At 40.1% G+C, this 15,031-nt stretch overlaps 1 protein-coding gene across 10 annotated transcripts in view; it reads left to right on the top strand.

The window, feature by feature from the left end:
* GK (glycerol kinase) overlaps positions 1–15,031 on the top strand; it is an 88,471-nt gene that overhangs the window by 23,106 nt on the left and 50,334 nt on the right. For 6 of the 10 annotated variants that reach the window (XM_013986029.2, XM_013986032.2, XM_013986031.2 and 3 more), the window contains exons 4-5: positions 1,108–1,185; positions 11,473–11,556. In XM_013986029.2, the coding sequence (XP_013841483.1) occupies positions 1,108–1,185; positions 11,473–11,556 (162 nt within the window). 10 annotated transcript variants of the gene reach the window in all.

Consider the following 15,031-nt stretch of genomic DNA (forward strand, 5'->3'; position numbering starts at 1 on the left):
CTCAAGGTTACATGGCAGTCAGTTCCATAGATTTGAGCATAAGAGTGTTAATTCTATAGTTTTGAAGGTTCTGCCCTAATCTTAAATTCTGGAAGAGTTTGATCTTTTAGCCCAATGTGTTCAAACTACAGTAGAATCTCCTGGGGGAGTTTAAGAAAAAAATATCAATGCTTGAATCACACCCCAGGTAACTTAAGTATTTTTAAAAATCCCAGTGGATTCTAACGGGCAACCAGTTCTGAGAACCTCCAACTTAATTGAATCAGGCTGAATTAATAAGATGGGATGGATTAGTATTTTACGTATAATAACTCACGGTAACTAGAGCACTTGAGTTGTATGTACGTTAGTATGATGTAATTGCCATCACATACTATACCTGTACCTGATTGAAACTCTTATGTCTTGTGACATGTTATTAAAATTCACAAAGAAAACAGAATTTCTAACTAACCATAATATGAGTTTGCCCAGAATGAAGGGATTTCATCTGGCTGTTTTCTTAAAATGTGGGCATGTGTGTGTGCACACACATGGAGGGAAATTTCTTGTAGCACTTAGTAAATAAATGAATGAGGTTGTTGTTGGTCTCCTCAGCATGATAAATTGGGTATTGCAAATTTGGGAAGTCATTGCATTCCCTTTATACAATGCAGCCTGCCTTAAAAAGCCTTTCATTTGGATATTGATCTGGATCCATGTCAAGGTGTGCTGGTAATGAAGCAGGAAGGAGTCTGCAGAAAGAAAAAGAAACACTTGACTTTGGATGTTTCTTTTCCTGGGGCCACTCAAGGAAAATAAACTCAGCACCAGTACAAATACTTCCAAAAGTTTTTTTCAAGTTGTTAGGTTTAGTTGTGCCTGTTAAAAAAAAAAAAATGAAACAAAGAAAGGATTTCCCTGGTGGCTCAGTGGGCTAAGGATCCATCATTGTCTATGCTGTGACATAGGTTCGATCCCTGGCTTGGGAACTTTTCACGTGCTGTGGGTGTAGCCAAAAATTAATAAATAAAAATAAAACTTCATTATTTTTACAAACAATGAGAACTATCCTCAGATTTATGCTTTTTTTCCCTAACTTCTTTCTGTTTAACTTTCTCTTTAAAGCTATCGGTGTCAGTAACCAGAGGGAAACCACTGTGGTCTGGGACAAGTTAACTGGAGAGCCTCTCTACAATGCCGTAGGTAAGCTGTTGTGTGTGGACATCAAATGCAAGGCCTTTCTCCCCTTGCAGGTGTTGTCATATGGAAATATCTGGCTACAGAAGCATGTAGTCATGTTTCCTATAATCTCGTGGGTTGGGCAGAAGAGTCTTCTAAGGAATTAGTTGTTATATATTTACCATTTTCAGATTTCATCTTGAATTAACTCTTGTATGCCCTCCCATTCCTGATTCTTCGTGTCATGCAAATGAGCCAGAGTTGCCAGAACTTTTTATAATCCCTGTGGTTTCTGATGCCTGAAAGATCTCACCTCCTTCCCTCAAAACTCAAGATTACAGAAGTTCCCAGTCCCCTCTTTGTCTCTCTATAAAGTACTTGTGTGCTTGTTTTTCCCATTTAGGAATTCAAATCCATTCAGTTGCATTTATGAAAGTAAAATCTAGAAATTTTAGCTCTTTCTGTAAACTTTGCTATTTCAGCAGGGCTTCAAAAGCTCAATCCCAAATATATCAGTGTTAGATATCATATCTTATTTTTTTTATAGTTTTTTTTTTATTTTCCCACTGTACAGCAAGGGGGTCAGGTTATCCTTACATGTATACATTACAATTACATTTTTCCCCCACCCTTTCTTCTGTTGCAACATGAGTATCTAGACAAAGTTCTCAATGCTTTTCAGCAGGATCTCCTTGTAAATCTATTCTAGGTTGTGTCTGATAAGCCCAAGCTCCCGATCCCTTCCACTCCCTCCCCCTCCCATCAGGCAGCCACAAGTCTGTTCTCCAAGTCCATGATTTTCTTTTCTGTGGAGATGTTCATTTGTGCTGGATATTAGATTCCAGTTATAAGTGAGATATCATATCTTATTAAATGTGAATAAGCATGGGTATAATTTAGCCTCACTCTTAGTACCACATGACAATTGAGCACTGAATGACTGAATTTCCTTGCTATAAGGAAAATTTTGTTCTAAATCTCTAAAAGGCATCATTCTGTCACAAATAGCAAAGCACAATTGTTTTGTCAATAGAACACCGTGTTGTGGATTGTGAAGGAGACGTTGTTAGAGATGGAACAATTTATAGAATTAGCTATTTTTATTTTACCATTACTTTAGTATCAGTTGGAAGAAAGTGATACTCAGGCAGAAAATATACTACAAAGGTGCCTTGTAAGAGTAGCATGGATCCTTTGGAAATAGCCTTTATAAAAATTAAGTATTTAATGTTGTTGTGTTATAAAAAAAAATCATTGAGTATGTCTTCTGTATTTGTGGTTAAAAAATCAGAGAAGCAAAAAAAGTCAAAGAATTGCAGCCAAGGGTTCTCCTACACAAAAGTACAGCTTTTAAAATTTTATTTCATTCTCATTCTCATAAACAGCTCATTTTGCATGTAAGCACAGTATTATAATTTCAATGAGTAATGCCTACAAGAGTGTTTTCACAGACCAATGTTAGCCAACTTCTTAAGGTTTTACTCCTCCACGCCCACACCCCTCTTGTGTAAGGAAAGGGCTATTCACAGGAACCACAAAGTTCCTGTTAAGCTCTAAACTTTGGATTGTAAAAAATGCAACTTTTAGACTTCCGAGTTGTCATTTTAAAATAATGCAACTAGGTTAGTTGAAATTATACTTACAGTGAAGGATTTGAGTAAATATTTTACCAGAAAAACTTGTTGTGATGTGCTTATTTTACTCATTTCTTTTTCTTTACCTGTGTCTTTCTGCACCCCATTCATTTTATGCGCAGCATTAACTCAAACTGTACCTGTAAGATGTGAAGAACATTTTTTCTATACTGAACCACCGGCATGTTTTGAGAATCTCTCATGTGTTGGCACTATGGTAGATAATGTTACTGAGGATTTGAATTGTTGACTGTTTTTGTAAATACTTTATAATCTAGTTTTAGAAGGAGACTAACACAAAATAAGGAATAGTTGATAAATTGCTGCTAAGTTTAGTAGGAGTTAGAGCATGTTAGTATGGATTTTAAAGTTTTGGAATGCCTTTGGGGAAGGTTGAAATCCATTTTAGGCCTTGAAGACTGTATTGAAGGATTATATTAAGGAAGAATTGGAGGATAGTGTGAGCAAGCTATGAAACTGAAAACGTGTACACATATTTCTCCAAAGAGTGAAGCATCTGATCAGATTCAAGCGTAAGATGAGTTGTTTACTAGTTTGTTTTTTTGGTTTTTGGGTTTTTTTTGTTTTGTTTTGTTTTTATTTTTAGGGCCAAAACCCTGGCAGGGCTTCCCAGGCTAGAGGTTGAATCAGAGCTACAGCTGCTGCCCTACACCACAGCCACAGCAACTTGGGATCCTTAGCCCACTGACCAAGGGCAGGGATCAAACCTGCAACCTCATGGATCCTAGTCAGATTCATTTCAGCTGCACCACAATGGGAACTTCTGTTGTTTTTGTTTGTTTGTTTTTTTAACTGCGCCTGCAGCATGTGGAGGTTCCCAGACCAGGGCTCAAACCTGTGCCGGAGCAGTGATCCAAACTGCTGTAGTAACAAAACAAATCCTTAACCTGCTGTTCCACAAGAGAACTCCCTATTTACTAGTTTTAACAGAACTGGCAGTGATAATAATGATCAATAAGTGCTAAGTGCTATTACTGTCTTCTAGAGATTGTGCTAAACACTTTACCCATATTATTTAATCTCAATGACCCTGATGCAAATTTTACAGCCTTTTTTGGTAAATGAGTTGTGGAAAAGCTATATAACTTGTCTAATGCCATATAAGTAGATGTTAAACCAGTTTCGATGTAAACCTCTCCATCCCCAAAGCCTGTGTTTTCATAGGGGTTAGTAAGCATCTAGAGGGCACTGAAGGTCGTGGACTGGGCAACATGGGACAAAATGGGTAATAAAGGGGAGTTTAGCTTCCCACAATGGTGGATTGGGTTATTTTTAATGTACTTGTCTGCTGAGAACAGCTAGAGTAGTTGGGAAAAATTCCTCTATGGGACCAAGATCCAAGAGAGAAGGAAAGCAAGCCTGGAATTTGGTGGCTTTTTTCCCCCTAGATATAGCTATAGATTCTGAAAGGAGTATCTGAGAGGCTAAGCAGAACTTTCATAGGCTCATGGAAAGGCAAAAAATGAAGTCAGAAGCTACCAAGGGTGGAAATGAATATTGTTAACATCCCATACTTTTGATTGGAACTGTGAAAGACCAATCCTAGAAGAAAAGCAGAACTATACCAAACCTCTACAGGAATTAAAGCCCAGCTTCAAACAATTAAAAACCTGATTGGATTAATATGATCTGAGATTGCTGATGCTCCTAGCTAACTACCTTTCAGAAACAAAAGTGAGCCCTTTCTGGAGGAAAATTATCTGTATAGTTCTTCATATACAATTTCTAGTTTTCTATTAAAAAATATAAGGTATTCGAAATAACAATGACTGACAATCAGCAGAAACAAGTGACATTAGAAACAGACCCATAAGAAATCCTGATATTTGAGTTATCTGACTTTAAAATGACCATGGTCTACATGTTTAAGGAATTCATTGAGAAGATTGATAAGCTTAGCAAAGAATCAGAAATTTAAAAATAGAAATTCTAGAACTATATTAAACTCAGTTGATGAGTTTTACACCATATTAGACACAGCTGAGTTAGTGAACAGGATGTGCGATCAGAAGTATCCAGACCAAAGCACAGAGAGGCAGAGCTTTAGAAAATACAGAAAATAATCTAAGAAGAATATAGGGTAAGGTAAGACTGCTCAACACAGTTGTAATTGGAGACCCAGAAGAAAAGAGAGGTGATAATGATTTTCAAAACTGGTGAAAGATATCAAGCCACAAATTCAAGCAACACTATAATCCCTAGGCAAAATAAATACACGGGAAGCCATACATGAACATATGCTGAGATGTAAAGATAGAAAACAATTTTAAAGTAGCCAGAGGATATGATCTTCAAGAGAGTAACAACACTAAACCTTTCAGCTGATTGCTCAGTGGAAACAAAGAGTACAATAGAATGAAATCTTTAAACAGCTAAAAGACACTAACTTCCACCAAGAATTCTATATTTAGTGAGAATTTCCTTCAGAAATGAAGATGAAATATAAAGGCAAAGACAAACAAAAACTGATAGAAATCATTACCAGCAAACTTCTACTAAAAGTAAAACTAAATAGTGTTTTTCTGGTGGAAGGAAAAAATACTCTCAGGAGTTCCTATCGTGGCTCAGCGGAAACGAATCTGACTAGCACCCATGAGGATGCAGGTTCAATCCTTGGCTTTGACCTCGCTCAGTGGGTTAAGGATCTGGCGTTGCCATGAGCTGTGGTGAAGGTCGCAGTCACGGCTTACATCTGGCATTGCTGTGGCTGTGGTGTAGCCTGTAGCTGCAGCTCCAATTTGACCCCTAGCCTGGGAACCTCTGTATGCCACAAGTGCGGCCAAAAAAAAAAAAAAAAAAAATGCTCTCAGATGGAAAATTGGCAGTGCAGGAAGGAATGCAAAGCCCTAGAAGGGGTAAATATGGAGGCCAAACTAAATGAATTTGACTGTATAAAATAATAATGTATTGTGATAGAAGCAAATTAAAATTGTAAGTACTACATGGCAACAGTAGTACAAGGAAGGAATGTGGAATAGCTGAGGTTAAAGTGTCTTGTCCTGGTATTGTCAAAGATTCATGTTGTAATCTCTAAGGTAAGCAGTAAAAGAGTAAAATAATGTATAATTAACAAGCTTATAAGGAGGGAAAATGGAATAATTTTTTAAAAGAAGGCAAGCAGAGAAAAAATAGAAACAGGAAGGAAAGACAAATACAAAGTATTGAAATCTAAATATGTAAGCAATTATATTAAAAAGGACAAGGTTCAGAGTTCCCGTTGTGGTTCAGTGGAAATGAATCTGACTGGGAACCATGAGGTTGCAAGTTCAATCCCTGGCCTCCCTCAGTGGGTTAAAGATCCAGCATTGCTGTGAGCTGTGGTGTAGGTTGAAGATTCGGCTTGGATCCTGCATTGCTCTGGCTGTTGTGTAGGCTGGTGGCTGTAGCTCCAATTCAGTCCCTAGCCTGGGAACCTCCATATGCTGCAGGTACAGCCCTAAACAGAAAAAAAAAAAAAAAAGTCAAAGTCACTCTGTAGTAAAATCTAGTAAGGCGTAAATTGAGACTGCCAATGAGCTGATGGGATTAGAACAGTAAGCATGGAGGGACAAATTGGCAAGACCTTTCAGAGTAAAGATAAAGCTGGTATCCTGGAAATTAAATAGGGCATACAGGACTGCCAGATTTTTAGCCTGAGACAACAGAAGGAAATTAAGTAATATTTAAGGAGTGCCAACAGGGAGGAAAATGGCTTTCTTTCTTGAACAAGGTGAGTATTAAGCATGCAATTGAAGCTCATTTCTGGACAATTAGAATCTGTGGCTCTGTTGTAAAGAAATTATTCAAAATTTAGACTTAAAAATCAAAAACATAGCCTCAGCTTATAGTTGAATTCACAATAGGAATGAAGGTAAAATTAATTTATTCAACATGAGTTCAGGTGTTTTTCTGCAGAAAGGTTCTGTGATGATCTCTAGGCATGTAGTGACAAACCAGGCAGGCATCATGCGTGCCTTTATGACACAGAAGCTATGGATAGGAATTTGGAAGCTAGACAGAGAAAGGGAATAGAAAAGGGGGACAGAGGAGTAATTAGCTGGGAAAAGAAGCCACTAAGTAATGACAAGAATAGAGTCTACCTCCAATTTCACCCAGGAATACACTAAGGTATCCTATCTGCATGCACCTCTTCAGTTGAGAATATCAATGCAATATTAAATCTTAAGCCTCTGTGTCTTAAAACAGCACAAGGTGGGGTTGGTGGAAACAGAATCAGATTTTGACATGTCTTTGAGCTTCTTTGTCTTTGCTTATATCATAGCCTATGGGTTTTCTACTTTCCCCTCTGTCTCTGTGTTTTCTTCCTTCCTTGTCCCTTTCTCTTGTAAATCTCTGTCACTCTAGGCCTATACTTCTCCTCTTCATTTTCTCCCTTAGTAAATTATATAACTAATGAGCAGTACTTGTTGAGCAGACAAGCAAATGAGAGGGGCAGTCTACATTTCTTTTTTTTTTTTTTTTTGTCTTTTTTTGCTATTTCTTGGGCTGCTCCCTCGGCATATGGAGGTTCCCAGGCTAGTGGTTGAATCGGAGCTGCAGCCACCGGCCTATGCCAGAGCCACAGCAACGCTGGATCTGAGCCCCGTCTGCAATCTACACCACAGCTCATGGCAACGCCAGATCGTTAACCCACTAAGCAAGGCCAGGGACCGAACCCGCAACCTCATGGTTCCTAGTCGGATTCGTTAACCACTGCTCCACTACGGGAACTCCTCTTTTTTTTTTTTTTTTAATTGCTTTTTATGGGACTTTTTTTATGGTTCAGGGGACCTTAATATGCATTCTGCTCACTCACCCCCAGTACAGTAGCAGAGAAGAGAATTTCAGGGGCCTATTAGTAGACCTGAAATAGGCTTGGTGAAGACTGAGAAAGGCTCTTTGTTCTTCCTTGCAATAAAGGTGTGTTTGTCAACTGACATGTTTTATAACGGTACACTTAAAAGAGTAGGAAGTGTTTTAATATTATCCATTGAGGCACAGATGGCCTGTTTTAGAAGTTTTGTCTTATTTTAGAATCTCTGTGTGGAGTTGCCATCATGGTTCAGTGGTTAACTAGTATCCATGAGTACACGGGTTCAATCCCTGGCCTCGATCAGTGGGTTAAGGATCCAGCATTGCTATGAGCTGTGGTGTAGGTTGCAGACACAGCTCAGATCCCAAGTTGCTGTGGCTGTGGTGTAGATCAGCAGCTGCAGTTCCAGTTGAACCCCTAGCCTAGGAACCTCCATATGCTGCAGGTGCCGTCCTAAAGAACAAAAGAAAAAAGGAATCTGTGTGTTAATTCTGTGGTGAGTGAGGTGCACATTGGTTTGGTATCTAAAATGGAGGTAAAATGCTTCCCTGCTTCCCTGTCACTATGCCATGACTCAGCCATTTGCCATGATGGCCTTGCAGCAGCAGCAGTTTTGTAGCCCTGGATCTGAAGCTGGCCTTTGACTTATCTTTTTTTTTTTTTTTTTTTTTTTTTTTGGCTGTGTCCACAGCATGCCAAAGTTCCTAGGCCAGGAATCAAACCCACAACAGCAGTAATCAGAGCCACAGCAGTGACAACCCCAGATCCTTAACCTACTGAGCTACCGGGGACTCCATTGCCTATCATCAGTTTTCTCTGTCCCTCTGGCACTTTTCTCACTTCCCCCTTAGCACTATCTTCATCAGTATTTTCCAAAGAATTCCCTCCACCCCACTCTCCCGCCATTTTTCTAAGCCATTTCTTTCCAAAACCAACTTTTGTTAATGGTCTACAGACTTTGCTGTCTTGCAAGTAGTATTGAGGAAAAGATTTGGGTTTACAAAGCTGATGAAGAAGCACAAAGCTATATAGGTGGTTCATTTGTCAAGTGGGAAAAGGCTTGAATCACTGATATTTAGTATGTTTATATGCACAGTTCACTGATGCTGCCAGTGGAACCTTCTGGTCAAACTAGGATAGCGCAACTGTTTTCCCACTTTTTGTCCAGGTTTCATCATTCACCATCGAAGTTGATTGGTGTGTGTGGCTAGCCTAGTGCAATATGACTGTCATCCTGGTAGCTTCCTGTAGAGCACAATTCATGATTGAATATGAAAATATTATTTGTAATAAGGACTAATACCCATGGAGGCAAGAGTCACTGATTTGAGACCTTTAGTATACTAAAGAAAACCACCAACAAAAATGATGTGTCTCTGAATCATTATTCCTTGTATAAATGGTATTGCAACATTTTTTCTGAGGTGTTGGATTTAAAGTTCTCTATGACACATTTTATGCAGAGCGTGGCAGTTTTAAACCTTGGTCATCCTCTTTATTTCCCTTTTTTTTTAAATTTTTACTCATAGTTAACCCTGGGCCAGTGATTAAGCCTGGATAGTCATATGTTGATCTGAAGGAAACTTAAGTTCAATCCATTTATCTTTTCTGAAACTGTTTTAGAATATTAGCATGGAAGAAAACCATAAGATGGCAAACCAACTAAAACACCTGAGCACACTTGGCCTTAAACAACAAAGATGTAGTTTTATTTTTATTGTTTTTCTTTGGAAAGGAGGATGTTTTTTACTTTTGTGAAACCTAGAGTATTCAGCTTTATCAATACCAACTTATTTTCAGAAGTTCTCTTGTGGTGCAGCAGGTTAAGGATCTGCACCTTAACTTAAATTTAACTTAAATTGCTGCACCTATGGTGCAGGTCACAACTTCAGAGCAGGTTTGATCGATCCCTGGCCCAGGAACTTCCACATGCCATGGGTGCAGCCAGAACAAATCAACAACAACAAAATAATCCACTTTCATTTTTTCACGTCTCTTACTACACATTTTCTTTCTTTCTTCTTCTTTTTTTTTTTTTTTTGGAAAGCCATACATCTAGTTAAAAAGAAACTGAAGTTCATATTTGAGGTATTTTTTTCATATCTAATTAAGACTGAATTCATCCTATCTGTACCTGTATCATGGAGGTTTAATTTTGGATTCGGACTCTGCGTTCAAATTCTGCCTTTTCCATTTGCTACCATTCTATGCCTATTCCCTTGACAGTGAAGCTGGAGAAATTTCAAGGGTGGACCTTAAAATCTTGAGCTGAAGTACAGTGAGTTAGTACATGCAGAGCACTGAAAACAGTGCCTGGCTGACTAGAAGGCTTCAGCGAGTATTCACAACATGGCCACTGTTCTGAATTGGCTGATAGCCTTTTTTAGTCCAGGATTGCCAGGTGAAATGACTGGTTTATATCCGATGGGTGTTCTTATGGAAAATGCAGAGCCTACCTGGGATCACGCACATTCATGTCAGCCATTGGCATTTTGGCAGTAATACACCTAAGAGCTCAAATAGGTTTCAGCCCCCACATTTTGACATACATGTTTTAATTCACCACCTCCCCAACACTCCATTTTCCTTCCGGCCCCATCTGATTTCTGAAAATGTCATTATGAGGGACCGTCGTCGATAGTTTCTTCCCCTTTGCAAGTGACGTCTTAACCAGATTAATTAGTAGCGTTACTTGGCTAATGGTAACACGCAGCAATTAAATCTGGTTTACTTGATTTAACATCTCTTGCAGGGCAAACCACTTTGTGTAACTGTCAACAGCGCTTGTGTGTTCTATAACCTGGGACCTTACCTTGATCTCACTTTTTGTCAGGCCAGTAGCACCTCACCACGAACCATCCAGAATACATGTGTTATTTGCCTTTGCTTCTAGTCAACTGAAAATAATACAGATTAGTGTGTTTGTTCATTTTTTGTAGCATACATTTTGATCTATTGTCGTGACTCAACAAAACTGATGCCAACTTTTAATATCCTAAAGATGATTTTTTTCCCCTCTATACTGTTCTTACATTACTAAACTAACCTTGGTCCATGGGCTTTGAGGCAACTGCATTTTTCTTCACACCTCAAAATTTGTTTTCCAGAATGAACTAAATTAAATTTATTTGATTACAAGTTCAGATAACCTCAGTTGTTTTTTTAAAACTATGCATTTGATGGTCCAAACCATTTACATCTAATGTATTTGTTCTATATAAGGGACATGTGTTCTAGAAACAGGCTGCATGGTGTTCTGGTCTCTATTTTCCTTCTCATGTTTTTCCAAATCACTGTGGAACTTAGGAATTCCCTGTTCTCTAGACACGTTGTTCCTCTTTGTAGAGATGGACTTCACCTCCTGCCACCCTTCCAGGGAAGTGCTTTATGGGAGCCGAGCCTTCCCCAAACAGCCCTCCTACGTCTTCCTGCAAGTGGCCCCAGCAGAGATTGTAGCAGACTCCTTAGCATTCCTTCCAGACGTCCCTTAGGGGACATGCTCACTCACTGCATCACGCAGCCTTCCAATTCAGTGGTTGGATGAGCAGTCAATAACCAGCTGAGCCACTCTCCTAACTGGGATGCAGATATGTGGCCAGGTAGGGGAGAGTCATCCTGAACAAGAAACAGGTATTTACCTGGTTTTTGTCCAAACAGAAATGCGATTGAACCAGAGACTGACCAGACTGCCTCTATTCCCCTCCTACTTCTCTTCTTTTTCTATACTCAAATGTGTAGAAAAATGTTCATTCCAGTGAACTTGCCCATGTAACCTACCACCTCCTAAATGGTCAGCAAGAGGACGCAGACCTTGGATCTGGCCATCTCTAGCATGAATTGCCCTTATTTTTCCTAATGCTCCAGCTGCTCGAGTTTCTCCTGGCCCTTCAGATCCAGTTGCCGTTGTTCTCTCTGGCTCTTCAGTTCCAGCTGCTGGCACTTCCTCAGGTATTGGTGCTCTGGCTCTTCTCACTTCCCTGCCTTCCGACTCAGATATGTTGGGGGAAATTGAAGACACATGGGTGGAAATTGACTGCTGCTGCTGGTTCTGGATCTGGTCCTTCTTTCAATTATCCTCAGAAATTACCTCCCAGTGGGGCTTAGTCCTCCAGCTTGGGCTCTTCTCTTTGGCTTTTGTTCTCTTATTCTGCAAATGTAATTCTGCCATCTTAGCTTCTTTAATGAGTTTTCTAATATTTTTGGTTCTTAATTCAATTAATTTTGAGTATTTGTGAATTGCTTGGTAGTGAATGGACCACTGACATTTTTCTCCTGGGCAGTTTTACTAATTCATTCCATGTATTCTAATTGCCTCAAACTCTTGGGCTATAAAAATAAAGCAAATATTATGCCAGCCTTCTGTGATCATGGAATAATGGAAGGAGGGGGACTTTCGAGACCATCTAGTCCAAACTACCTTATTTTATATTCTGGAAACCCAGGCCACGAAGGGTAACAGGACTTGCATGAGTCACATAGCTTGTTGGTGGCAAATTTAGAAGACATAGATTTCACACCCAGTAATGTGACTCTTTTTGGTGAGGGGCTCATTCTGTGGATACCAGTGTGGAAACTTGGAAGCTTTCAAGGGAGGAGTATAGTTCCTAGTTATTTAAGCAGTCTTGTGAAAGAGCAATAGAGTCACAGAGCCACTGGGACTCAAGAGCCACTGGATTGTCAGTTTGTCTTTGGTTTGCATTTATTTATTTATTTATTTAAGCCATGCCTGAGGCATGCGGAGGTTCCCAGGTCAGGGATCAAACCTGTGCCACAGCAGTGACAAAGCCAGTTCTTTAACTAGGCCACCAGGGAACTCCTAGTTTGTTTTTGTTGTTGTTGTTTTAAAGCTTCACCCACGCCATATGGAAGTTCTCAGGCTAGGCACTAAATTGGAGCTGCAGCCACCGGCCCATACCACAGCCACAGCAACACAGGATCCGAACTACGCCTGTGATCTACACCACAGCACACGGCAATACTGGATCCTTAACCCACTGAGCAAGGCCACGTATCAAACCCACATCTTCCTGGATACTAGTCAGGTTTATTACCACTGAGCCACAATGGGAACTCCCCTAGTTTGTTTTTAAATTAATTATTGGAAGAGGTTCAGTATCCTAAAGACGTGCCCTAAAAAAGAGGTTCGAAAGCTCTAGTGTAACACTGAGTGACACAGGTAGAAAGACTCAGGCCTTCCTTGCCTAGACCTGCAACCAGAATCCTGCAATGTAGGGACCAGGATTCATGATTTCAAAGTTTTTCAGGTGGTTCTGGTGTGCTTTCTGGATCAGAACCATTGTTTGAGTCTAGCAGTGTTTGTTAAAGGAGAGTTGGGCCCCCTCCCCAGACCTACTTTCCTAGAAGTTCTGGGAGTGGGGTTTATCTTTAAGCGCCCTAGTGATTTGTATATCCATTAAAACATAGAAGACGACTGATCTGGAATGCTTTGAGTCATTAAAGAAAAAGCCTAGAGCAGTGGTTTTCATGTCCCTTGGTAAGAAATATATTTGGCCACATGATTCAGCCAACCAGAATAATAACTAAAACAAAATTTCTCAAGTCAATACTTACTGAATTCAGTGAATGCTGACATTTTCCATTCTAATCCATCTTATTTCATTTTCATAAAAGTAGGTAATTGAAACTGCATTGATTTAAATCCCCTCGCCCACTGTAGTTTGGAACATGCTTGTTAATTCTACCTATCATAGATTTAAAACTTTTCTCCCCAATTCTTCTACTTTTGTTTTTTTTTTTTTTTCTTTTCTTTTTTTTAGGGCTGCATCTGCAGCATATAGAGGTTCCCAGGCTAGGGGTAGAATCAGAGCTACAGCTGCCAGCCTACTCCACAGCCACAGCAACGCCAGACCCCTTAACCCACTGAGGGAGGCCAGGGATCGAACCCGCAACCTCATGGTTCCTAGTTGGATTCGTTTCCGCTGCACCACAACGGGAACTCCTCAAATTCCTCTACTTTTGCCAAGCATTCCAGTTAAGTCCTTAGCACTTACTGGGGTTTCTTGCCTATGAGGAAGGTCCGCTTTTGTTCTGGTTCCACAAGACTGCTGCTGTGTAGACTGCCCTTGTTCCCTGCACATGGGAGATCTTGCCAGCTCCATGTGGCTGCTGTTAATGGCTTGTATCAGTCACAGGGCAAGTAATAGGAAATTCAACCCCAACTAAGAGAAAAGAAAAAAAAAAAGGAATTCTAAGAGTAACTTAGTTCAGGTGCCGTTTGATTCCCGAATTAGACAATATTGCCTGCATTCCCCTATAAATCTGTCTCTTCTGGAATGGCTCCACACGTGGCTGATGGGCTCTCTCTTCAGGAGGGCAGCAGGCTCCAGCTACACACTACCCGCTCTGTGTCAAGAACTCTCAGGGACTGAGCACAAATCTCAGTTGGGCTGATGAGACCATATGCTTCCTCCTGAACCAGTCCCTGGGGACACGATACTGGAGCTGGGGTTAGTGTTGAAGCTCAGACAAACCAAGATGGCTGACGATGGGGGGGAGGGGGTCATTTCTAAAGAGGATTAGAGACACTACTCTCAGCAGCAGGAGAAAAGGATGGCAGGCAGAAAATACAGATGTCAATCACCAGGCCATGTATTTCCACGGTCTTGCTCTTTGCTTTCTGTTTCCCTGGCTATGATGAGCTTATTTTTCTTGCCCTTTTTTCCCTTTCCTCTAGAAACCACCATAGCCTCGTGAAGTCCCTGATGTAATTAATCTGACAGTGCAAAGTAGCCACTGTCAAAATCAAGCACAAGTGGCCCTCAAGGGAAAGGCTGGTTTAAGTAACTGAAAAGAATTGATTAAAATTCACTACAGGAAATAACTGCTTTTTAAGTGATGAAAAAGGAATAGTAGAGTTAAAGGGGAACCAAACTAGACCATAACGGCCAGCACCCACATGTGTAGTGAGCAGGCTGTGTAATCTCCTGGTGCTCTTTAAATAGACTGTGGGCCTGAGTGTTCTCAGGAGGCATCTGAGCACAGTCAGGGCCTAAAAATATCAAGTGACCACTAACAGATTAAAAGTTATAAACGTTTAAGTACCAAACTGAAATCTGACAAATAGAGCTCAGGTGATCTTATTGTTGACTTTGTACAATTCACTTTATATACTATTTAATGGCTTCTCTTTCTCAAGCCTTCTGTCGTGAGCAGCACACAACTTTCTCCTGCGGGGGGGTGGGGGTGGGGGCGCAGAAAGTGGTCTAGAGTTTTTTGCTAAAAGTAACATTAATATGTTAAAATGGAGAGTTGTTTTATTTTTTGCAACCTAGCTTGGAGAAAGAATGGTGACCTTCAGATAATTCTGGTAATGGTTGTGAATTCTAGTACTTTGAAAACGTACAGTGTAGAACAACATTTTGTACATGAGCTACTGATTCCTATTTTTTCCCCTCTATAATAG

Source organism: Sus scrofa, chromosome X, assembly GCF_000003025.6.
Source record: "Sus scrofa isolate TJ Tabasco breed Duroc chromosome X, Sscrofa11.1, whole genome shotgun sequence".
Taxonomy (NCBI): domain Eukaryota; kingdom Metazoa; phylum Chordata; class Mammalia; order Artiodactyla; family Suidae; genus Sus; species Sus scrofa.